Raw genomic sequence first — 10,591 nt, 5'->3', positions numbered from 1 at the left:
CTGTGAGGTATTCCCGGAAATATCATATTAATGTGGTAGAACTTAACGATAGTCATCGAACAATCGTCTATCTCGCCCACAACATTATCGTTGTATATGATATAAGATCGTCCTTCGTTCGTGTTTAGCACGGCGTTGATCTTTGCGTTCGTATCGAGAAGTCAGAGATCTGCGTGAGATCTCGGCCAAGTTAAAACTAGCTTTACACGCGGATAAGTGATCATATAGCTCATATTGCCAGCGAACAGCATGATATTGCCCGAGGGCGCCTGATACGCGGCCGTCAGACGCGTGAAATTCTTGGGAAGAAATTTCACGCGTCCGTCAATAGCAAGGATTTCTTATAAATTTTCCCGTCTATATCGATCGACCACATGTATCGTTCGTGCGAGATATACAATCGACCGTTCATTATCAGTACGATATCCACGTTTCGCTAGGTGCACAGATCCGTTTCGACGTCTTTCGTAGCCGTCGTCGTCGTCGTCGGTATCGTCGTTGTGGTAGTCGCCGGTGTTGTCGTCGTTAGTTTTGGAAAATTAACGTTTTTTTTAGCACCGTACAAGTGTTGTATGGAAAGAACGTCCTCTAGACTGAGTTGAACGGGGAATGCATCATCAGGCACGTACGTGTACATCACCGAATCTTTGTGAAAAGTGTGTGGCAAGCCTAAAGCGTGACCGATCTCGTGCGTCAGCGTATAAAGTAAATTGTACGTTCCCGGGGGATTCTCATTCAGCTGTATGTGCCACGTCTCCGTTTTGTCTACGTGCACCTCTGAGACGTAATTGCGTTCTTTGGTGGGAAAGAACGCGTGAGCGAGATCTCCGTGGGGGCCGTCGAGCGCAGTCAAACACAGTTTTTTTCGTCGGAGGGGGGGGTTTACCATCATGTGACGCCACTCACGAAACGATATCAGAATATCGGGATTCAGCAAATTGTGCTCGAACGTCAATGACGAATTCGCTGCCCACAGATCGAACGCGGCACGGGTCGTTTTCAAAATCAAGTCGTTGGCCAGATGAAAGTTCCATTTGAGATGTTTCTTCGGCCATTTGTCCGAAAGCGGAGCGAACGTGCGCTCCGAAATGTCCTCGACGCCGCATCGCGGTTTACGCATTCGATTCAGCGTCTCTTCGTTTAATTCACCGTCGCCGGATAGTCGATGGAATTCTTGAAACAGTGAGATGGCTCGATGTAACTCCTGCGTAGTGTTGTAGGACAATGAAAATCGCTGTGTGTTGAAAAAAGAAAAAGAATTCGCTACCTGATTTGATTCCGTAAACACACTCCCCGTACACTCCCCCGCGCGGGACGAGCCATGCACGCGACTGAGAAGCGACCGCACGGGCGCGCGACGGGCGGCCCCTATTCACACGAGTCGACGGCGCAACCAAATATCCCTACGCGCGCGACCGCCGCGAGAAGACGATGCGGGTGAGATTCTTAGTCGAGAAGATTCTAAGGCATTAGCATACGTTTTTAGAGAGATAGAATTTACATTGTGACGCACTATTATGAGAGAGAAATCCCGATCCAAGTGAGAGATTGAGTATAAAAAGCAGTTATCGGTGGTTCAATAACCCCGACACGTATCGTTCCAAGCTAGAGAACGGATACATTTGTTTACGACAACGATGATCGCCATAACGCATTTACGGCAAGAAGGAAGTACCACAAGGACGCCATTATTGTATCGAAGTGGACTCGTCTATTATTATCCATACGAGAGGGAATCACGTTACGCATTGAATATCGTATTGGATTTTGCCCAGGAGGCTAATTACATCTCACGAGGTAATATATATATATATTTCTGAATTACCATAGATCACCAAATTATGCCCAATGATGACTGTAATATCATTACAGCCTTTCTTCGATCTCTGGTTGCAGAAATGTATATCACGAGAAATATTGTCCCAGAGAACTTTGAATATGTGAATGGATCGCTCTTTTCACCGGATTGAAAGACATTTCGAGTTTGTTAAATACCTTCGAGAAGTTCTACGTGGATTAAAGACTCGTTTCTTAATATTACAATCGAGAATATTAGTAATGTGACGCGTGCCTTTCTTTTGATGTTCACCGACTTAATTTTTGTTCATAATGAGTTTGTTTCTATCAGTATATATTTTCGTTTCTTAAAGTCTATCTATATATTCTGTACATTATTCATATATTTGCGGCATAATGATTGGTGCGTAACAATCTTACCGAAAGCTTAAAATTATAATCGGTTTAACTAATTATCTTTTAATTTTCCTTATCCATATTTCTTTTGAGAAATACTATTTATGTGTTATAATTCACCGATGTAATTTTTGTGTATGGCTATTATTGCCTCTATATTATTCGAATACGACCGAGATCATTACGCACTAATCCACCATATATCAATACGAATTGTTTTTACTATTGTACGTTTGTTATTATATGAAGACTTTTATTTGATATGTTCAACGAGTTTGATGATACGTATTTACTTTATGGAAAGATATAATCTAATAAAATAGTATAAGTTCACCAATGAGAATTCCTTTATAATAAAGTACGTAATCAATTAATGCAAAGGATTTTTCACACTTTTTTTCAAACACTGTGCATCGTTGTTGTTATCCAGATACCCATATTTTTTGCAAATAACTGATCACAGTCTCATTTTGATTCGATTCACAATTTACCGCCACGACGATAATAATCGCGCACGTAATTACGCGCGCGAGCGACATCGTCGAGAGAGAGAACGATACGTTTCCCTCCTCGACCCCTTGACCCCTTGAGAAGTGATAAGCGTCACCGCCCGATTGAAGCGCGAGTGACCTACGTATCGAGCGATGCGTTCCTTTTTTCAGCGATCGCGACGCGGGTGAGGAGGATCTCAGTAAAGGTGTCAATTCGTAAGACGCTGAAAATGAGCGTCGACGAGGCGAACGTGACAATTTCGCTTTTGACGTTAGCGTAAAAAATAAAGTTGCATTTGTATAATATTCAGCATCGTCCTAGTACAATAAAAACATAGACTTTAATATACGTAAAAATAATAATAATTATTGTTAAGTAATATCTTCAAGTAATAATATTTTATGGATACATATATAAATAAAAGATAGTAATTCTGAAGATTTAGAAATTGATATCGCGACGCGAATGAGAGGTCTTAGTAAGTCTAAATGTTAGCAAAAATAGGTATTGCGACGCAGGTGAAAGGTTAAATATTATATGATTCGGATGAGAGGTCCCAGTAAGTTTGTAAAATGTAAACAGAAATAGATATCGCGACGCGGGTGAGAGGTTACTTATATAAATATATGGGACGTTCCATGTCAACCGGGACAGGGCCGTCTCCAAAATTCTATTGAACCGATTAAAATGGTTAAGGGCTTAAAATCTTTGTTTTTGTGTGCTTTATCAAATACAGTGTGGTACTTTTAAAAATTCAATATGGCGGTCAAAATATGGCGCTTCATATGAGTTAAAAACACAAATCATATGATTAAATTGTTGTTTTTAATGGAAAAAAGAGGATACATAGCTTGTGAGTAGATAGCACTAAGATTTGGATGTCTCTCAAAAAAATAAAAATGGCGGATAGTAGGAGTTATTTTGAGATATCTACCCCGGTGGCTCCGAGGGGGAAGCGGGGCGGGGGGGTACCGCGGGCAAGGGGGGAACGGAGCGGGGGAACTCGAGGGCGAGGTGGTCCGCGCGGAAGGGGGGGACTCGAGGGCATGGGTGGTCCGCGGGGAGGGGGGGTGGTCGGCGAGCATGTCGGGACATGTTTATTAAATGTTAATAAACATATCGTTGACAAGGGTACCGCCAAGGAGGAGGGGTGTCCGCGTTCTACGCCGAGGGTGGTCCGGGGGTGAAGGGTAGGTGTCCGCGTTCTAGGGCGAGAGGGTCCGCGCGGGGGGGTAGGTGTCCGCGTTTTAGACCGATGTGGTCCGCAGGGGGGGGGGCATCACTTTATCGGCGCGGGGTATTACAAAAGCTAACGGGCGCCGTTCGGCTGCTGGAATTTTATCGGCGGCGCGCCGCGGGAGGATGGGGGTCCGCGTCCAACGGTCACGTCGGTCTGCGTGACGTCACACGGCTCGCCCGCGTCTACATCCCGCATCACGCGGTCATGCGCGAAAGTAGCGCCACGAGTCATCTGAGCGTCGTCTTCAACGCGTCTTGCGCAACGTCAAACGGGTCCTCGTTAAACGACCATCTCCTGGTCGGACCCAAACTTCAACCTGATCTACCGGCTATCATCTTGCGATGGCGACTATTCAAGTACGTGTACACGGCCGACATGACTAAAATGTATCGGCAAATTCGTGTCGACCCGCGTGATGTAACGTATCAACGCATTCTTTGGCGAGAACGTCCTACTGATCCGCTTCGCGAATACATCCTTCTCACCGTCACATATGGTACCGCGGCCGCTCCGTACTTAGCGCTTCGCGTACTCGATCAGTTGGTAAACGACGAAGGACAGGCATTTCCCTTAGCTGTTTTCATACTCCAGAAAGGGAAATATATCGACGAAACTCTCTTCGGCGCGCATTGCCTCGAGGACCTCTGTATCTCCCGCGATCAACTCATCGCCCTCCTACGGAAAGGTGGCTTTGAGCTAAGGAAATGGGCCAGTAATAATTCGGAGCTTTCGTCGGACATTGATCCCGCGAATCACGGACTCGCGTGCAACAAAATTTTGAAAACGGATGAAAGTTTGAAAATCCTCGGGGTCAGTTGGAACCTTGCGCTCGATATCTTTCAATTTCAAACGGCTACTGACGACCCTGCTCCGCAAACAAAGCGATCGATTCTTTCCGCGATTGCGAAACTGTTTGACCCGCTCGGTTGGGTGACTCCCGTCACGATTGATGCAACGGTTGTGGCGTCTTAAGTTCGAGTGGGACGACACGCTCCCTCATGACATATTGCGCGAGTGGAAACCGATTTACAATCAATTATCCGCGCTCAACGAGCTTCACTTGCCGCGGTGGACCGGTCAAGAGTCGGACTCTGATCGCTGCGAACTGCACGGCTTAGCCGATGCGTCTAACGTCGCGTACGCCGCCGCTGTCTACCTGCGCGTAATCTCCAAATCTGGCCGTATAACTATATCTCTGCTTATGGGAAAATCGAAAGTCGCTCCGGTGAAAACGTTAAGCGTTCCCCGGTTGGAGCTACTCGCTGCGTTGCTACTTGCGCGCGTAATGACTTTAGTTCGAGATTCGGTCAAGATCGATTCCTCCGCGTGGTATTGCTGGATCGACGCAGAAGTCGTGCTTGCATGGTTACGTCAACACCCGTCGAGATGAAAGACTTTCGTCGCGAACCGCGTCGCTGAGATTCAGTCCCGTCTCCCCGATGTGATTTGGCGTCACGTGTCGACCGCCGAAAACCCAGCAGATTGTGCATCGCGCGGATTACTAGGGCACGAACTCGCAACTCACCCACTATGTGGCAGGGACCACCATGGCTCAAGTTCCCCGCGACGCGATGGCCCGAGGGTCTTCCCTCGCCCTTGACGGAAACTTCGATAGAAGAAAAGACTGTCACCACGCACGCGGCGAGAGTCCCCACGCCGTGGGATCTTGCCTTACAATATTCGGACTGGGCCAAACTGATTCGAGTCACCGCGTATATCATTCAATTCGTCTCCTGTCGCGGGCACTCTAAAAAATTCCCCGCTCTTGAGCATCACGGACGCGCCTTATCGGCCTCCAAATGCCACCGCGCTCGCACATTCTGGCTCGGGGCTATCCAAGCCGACTTATTCCCTCACGAATTGCACGAGCTCACTCAGAACCAACCCGTCAATTCCAAGAGTCACATTCTCGCTCTCAATCCCTTCGTAGATAGCGAAGGATTGATAAGAGTCGGAGGACGCCTGAGAAACGCTCCACTCTCGTATCACGCGAAGCATCTGATCGTACTCGCTTCCCACCCGTTAGTCACGCTAATCATTAGGCAGGCTCATCTGCGCGCCCTTCATGCGGGCCCGCATTTAACTCTCGCAACGTTGCGCTGCGATTTCTGGATCTTAAATGCTCGCAGTTCAGTCAGATCTGTTATACATAAGTGTGTGAATTGCACGCGCGAAAAGGCCGCCGTGCCGCAGCAGCTCATGGGAGATCTCCCGTCCTTGCGCGTGTCGGCGCCTTCCCGTAGTTTTCTCCACTGTGGGGTCGATTACGCGGGGCCGGTGCAGGTTCGAGCCTCCGGGGGGCGCGGTATTGTTTCGCGAAAAGCATATATCGCGCTCTTTGTGTGCCTCGCGACGCGCGCAGTGCACCTTGAATTAGTCGGAAATTATTCCACACCTGCATTTTTAGACGCCTACTCTCGATTTTGCTCTCGTAGAGGATTGCCGGAGTCAATGCATTCCGATAACGGAACTACGTTTGTCGGAGCCGACAAGGAACTAGCCAAGGCATACCGAGCGGCAGTAAACGATCCCAATTCCTTAAATGCCATCGCTTCCGATAATGTACAATGGCATTTCCTCCTTCCGTCCGCACCGCATTTCGGCGGCCTCTGGGAGGCAGGCGTACGCAGCGTAAAGTACCATCTTCGCCGAGTTCTTAAGAATCACACGCTAACATTCGAAGAGCTTACGACTCTACTATGCAAGATCGAAGCGTGCTTAAACTCGCGTCCTCTCGCCCCTTTAAGTGATACGTTAGACGATTATGAAGTACTGACCCCCGGTCATTTCTTAATCGGGTTCGCGCTCACAGTCAATCCGGAACCCTCGTTATTAAACGTCAAAGAGAATCGCTTATCACGCTGGCAAAGCGTTCGTCACATCACCGAGCGGTTTTGGCGGCTGTGGCAGACGGAATATGTTAGCATCTTACAGCAACGCGTCAAATGGCGAAGATTAAAAGCGCCAGTGAAGATCGGGCAACTCGTCTTGCTACGAAATGCTATTTTACCTCCCTGTAAGTGGGAGCTCGGTCGTGTAACACAGTGCCATGCGGGCGCTGACGGGCTGATTCGTGTGGTGACTGTGAGAACACCGACCTCAGAATATAAACGTCCGATCGTAAAATTATGCCTGCTCCCGATCGACTGTGAGGCGCGTGCTGACCTCTCCGGCATAAGCGTTGTCAATGAACTTGTCACGGCGGGTGGTACACTCTGTATCGCCACGTCTTTTTTTTCACAAAAAAAAAATTTATGTAAATAGCTTGTCTTACTCTAAATTCATCTAGTTATAAGATATATTCTATCTTCCCGCATCGACCTATCGACCGCCACGAGCACATCGCGGATTTCGAAACTTATTTCGAGGCGGTCGTTAAAATTAAAATTATCAAAGTCGTTAAAATTAAAATTAAAATTATTTAAATCTGCGGCACTTCCTACAATTTTACTTAATTTTACGTATTTAGCCTCATACGGGGGAAGGTTTGGAGATATCACAAACTAGAAAGTAAAAAACAATCACAAAGGCGTCACTAATCCTCGAAAAAAATATTTTCGGGCGAAACACGTTCAAGCAGGCTCACGGCTACGATGAGATTGAAGTCGCCAGAGAAAAATATAATGGCGGTCGTGTAAACTGATAGTCGCTTCCAGCGAAGTCTCACGCTACAAAGGCGAGCGCTTCATAGTTTACGATATACGAATAGGCGAGCGTCGCCGGAGCATCGCTTCATAGTTTACGATATACGATACCTTAAATTTCAAGTGGCCTGAGTGGTTCGAGTCAAACGTCGCATATACGACTCGAATGGAAATGCATGTGAAGAAATTAAGTCGTGATTTATATTAAAAAAAAAAATACATTTTTTATTCTTTTTCTTTTACATATTTTTTGTTTTTACATACTACGGTAGCGCACTAAAAAACAATTCTACTCAATAGATGGAACATCGCGTCAATGCACAGATTTGCGACTGTAAACAAAATAGCGAGTTAGACACTTGTCTCTGCAATGATCTCACCCTTCTAGAACATGCAAGCCGCCATTCGGTTACGGCGCGGCGCTCGGCTCCTCGCATCGACCCGATCGATGTTTCGCGTATATATATATATATATATATATATATATATATATATGTATGCGGCTGTAGGCTACAGCTCTGTCTCGTGCGTTTGTTTTCGTTCTGTCTCTCTCTCTCTCTCTCTCTCTCTCTCGCGCGCGGCCTAGTACCTCGAGCACGCGCCCGTTCAAGCCTGTCCCGGCCGGCGTTTGTTTTCCCGAGAAGAGAGCATTGTTCTTTTGACTTTCTTTCTTTCCAACGCGTGATTTTATTCTTCCGACGCCATTTTAAATCTCTATGCTTTCGATATTTCGTTTTCTTTTACCGTGATTTTATATTTCGTGCAATCACTTTTAATGCTTCTTTCGTTCACTGTTGCAACAATTTAAACGCGTTTCACTTCCGATTTCAATCTTTCGATTACCGCTGATTTTACACTTTCGAAAAACTATCGGTGTTGTTTTTAGGGAAAACTGTCGCGTGCAAACCAGAAGCTTTCGCGTGTAATATTTTACGTTCGCTCTTCTTTCTAAAATTTGTTAAACACGCACTTCCTCAAATTAACGCACTTCTTTCGACCGTTTACTCGCGTATAACACTTTCAAGACAGTTTTCCACTTACCCGCCTTGTCATCGGCTTTCGATATCTCCATGGCCTCAACTCCTGCAGCCACGTCCTGCGCCGTGGAAGCTTGCTGGGTCTCCATAACCTTTTGAGGATTGGATTCAAAGCAAAGCAACAACACCTTCTTTCATAAACACTTTCGTAATTTATTTGTATTACATTCACACACTTTCAATATTAGAAAACTTTCAATATGTAATAAGTAAACTTTCGACAGCAATGTATAATCTGACGCGCGATCCGTGTACTCAAATGTCTCCTGAAGGAATGAGCGTCGCACACGTTCGTGCACGAAGCTGGCGCAGCAGTAGTACAGGGGAGCGATACGACCGCTCTCTATAGTGTTCATATCTGGTAGATGACACCCATACTTGACAGAGTTGGACAATCAATGCTGCGAAGGTGTCAACAATGTAATGAGGTACAGGGCAGGCTATTTGAACAGCTATTATTGTAAATTGTCAGAACATGCAAGAAAAAATAAATTTTATTTGTTCAAAACATTTTACCGAAGATCTGACTTTTCGGATGCATATAACTTCTTAAGGACGCGTCAGCGACTATATGTTCTTTAACAAAAAATGATCCCTTCTGTGTGACCTATTATTCCTCAAAGTTTGTCGATAAAGTCCTGGGACACCCTGTATACGTCAAGGTCAAAGTCATTGGGGTTGGGTCCGTTATTATGCACTTTTACCTAGACACGTTTCATTGGACACGTAACAATTGAACACCGCACGATTGGACATAGAACGATTCGACATCGCACTATTGGACACGCACATTGCACGATTGGACACCATAGAGATATAAGAATAGAGTGCGCGAGTCATATGCTCGCACGTAAGAGACTGCGATATAGGAATAGAAAGAGAACGCTGCATATGGGCCCCTGCTGTCTTTGTCTATGCACGCATGCGTCTTTGCGCTGCTCAGTGTCTATGGCTGCATTCCGATATTCACGTCAATACTGCAAATCTATATTTTATGTTACGTATACTATAGATTTTCAGTACCGAAAGTTGCTGACGGTGAATATCGGAATGCAGCCTATAACGCATGTAGAGATATAACCTATAATAACGCATTTATGTTCTAACCCCTTGAACCCCTTTGAAAATATATCCTTAAATAATAATTCCCAAAATTACCAAATTATTACAGCAAAGTACATAGTATTACCATAAAATATTACTTTTTTTTTAATATGGAATTGAATATGGAATTGTATATAAATATACTCAATATATATAATAATAAAACAAAATTTATTACATGTTGTTCATACAATGTTAATCATAGAATAGAATAGAATTCTATTCAGTCTTTTATTATTTAACACAAAAATTAAATTTTTTAAACACAAAAATTAAATTTTTTTAACACAAAAATTAAATCTTTTAAATCAGTCTTATTATTTAACACAAAAAAATAAAATATAAAAAAATAAAAAAATAAAAATTTTACTACAAACAATATAATATCAAATGCACATTATTAAATATTTATAAAAGTATACAGTTTTGCTATTGTCCATTAAAAATTAATTAAATTTTGAGGTTAGAGATATTAATATGTACTTACGTGTGAAAACTACAATTGGAATTAGGAGATGCTTCTGTTTTACATATCAAGCATTTCTTTGTCATTTTAAAATGTTTTTGCTTAAATAAGAAGGTTAGCTAAAAACGACATAGAGATAGAACGAGATAAAACCGAGAATACCGAGGTATGTACAATCTTTCATGACCTGCACATCACTGCACATGCGCGCATAGACAAAGACAGCAGGGGCCCATATGCAGCGTTCTCTTTCTATTCCTCTATCGCCTTTTCAGCTCGCTTGCGCACTCTATTCTTATATCTCTATGTTGGACACCGAACGATTGGAGACACCGCACGATTGGACACAGCTTTAACATTGTACGATTTACGTGATATTTGTGTATAGACAGTACATACGTAAGCGACGTACAAT

The 10,591-nt window shown here is 44.4% G+C and overlaps 1 protein-coding gene across 1 annotated transcript; it reads right to left on the bottom strand.

The window, feature by feature from the left end:
* Positions 1-436: 436 nt before the first annotated feature.
* On the bottom strand, positions 437-8,695 carry LOC112465945 (stromelysin-2-like). The gene is made up of 3 exons (XM_025033754.1): positions 8,611-8,695; positions 907-1,173; positions 437-777 (listed from the first exon to the last, which is right to left on the bottom strand). The coding sequence occupies exons 1-3, from the start codon at positions 8,693-8,695 to the stop codon at positions 437-439; spliced, it is 693 nt and encodes a 230-aa protein (XP_024889522.1).
* Positions 8,696-10,591: the final 1,896 nt, after the last annotated feature.

Source organism: Temnothorax curvispinosus, unplaced genomic scaffold, assembly GCF_003070985.1.
Source record: "Temnothorax curvispinosus isolate PA1 unplaced genomic scaffold, ASM307098v1 QBEX01015667.1, whole genome shotgun sequence".
Lineage (NCBI taxonomy): Eukaryota > Metazoa > Arthropoda > Insecta > Hymenoptera > Formicidae > Temnothorax > Temnothorax curvispinosus.
This window is presented reverse-complemented; position numbering and strand designations above follow the sequence as displayed.

What these genes read in the sequence shown, in the direction of transcription:
- LOC112465945 (XM_025033754.1), bottom strand. Translation starts at nt 8,695, where the DNA reads ATGGAGACCCAGCAAGCTTCCACGGCGCAGGACGTGGCTGCAGGAGTT. An exon ending in GAAAGCCGATGACAAGGCGG is followed by an intron (nt 1,174 to 8,610) that starts GTAAGTGGAAAA and finishes CACTGTTTCAAG; the next exon opens with AATTCCATCGACTATCCGGC. An exon ending in CGATATTCTGATATCGTTTC is followed by an intron (nt 778 to 906) that starts GTGAGTGGCGTC and finishes ATTACGTCTCAG; the next exon opens with AGGTGCACGTAGACAAAACG.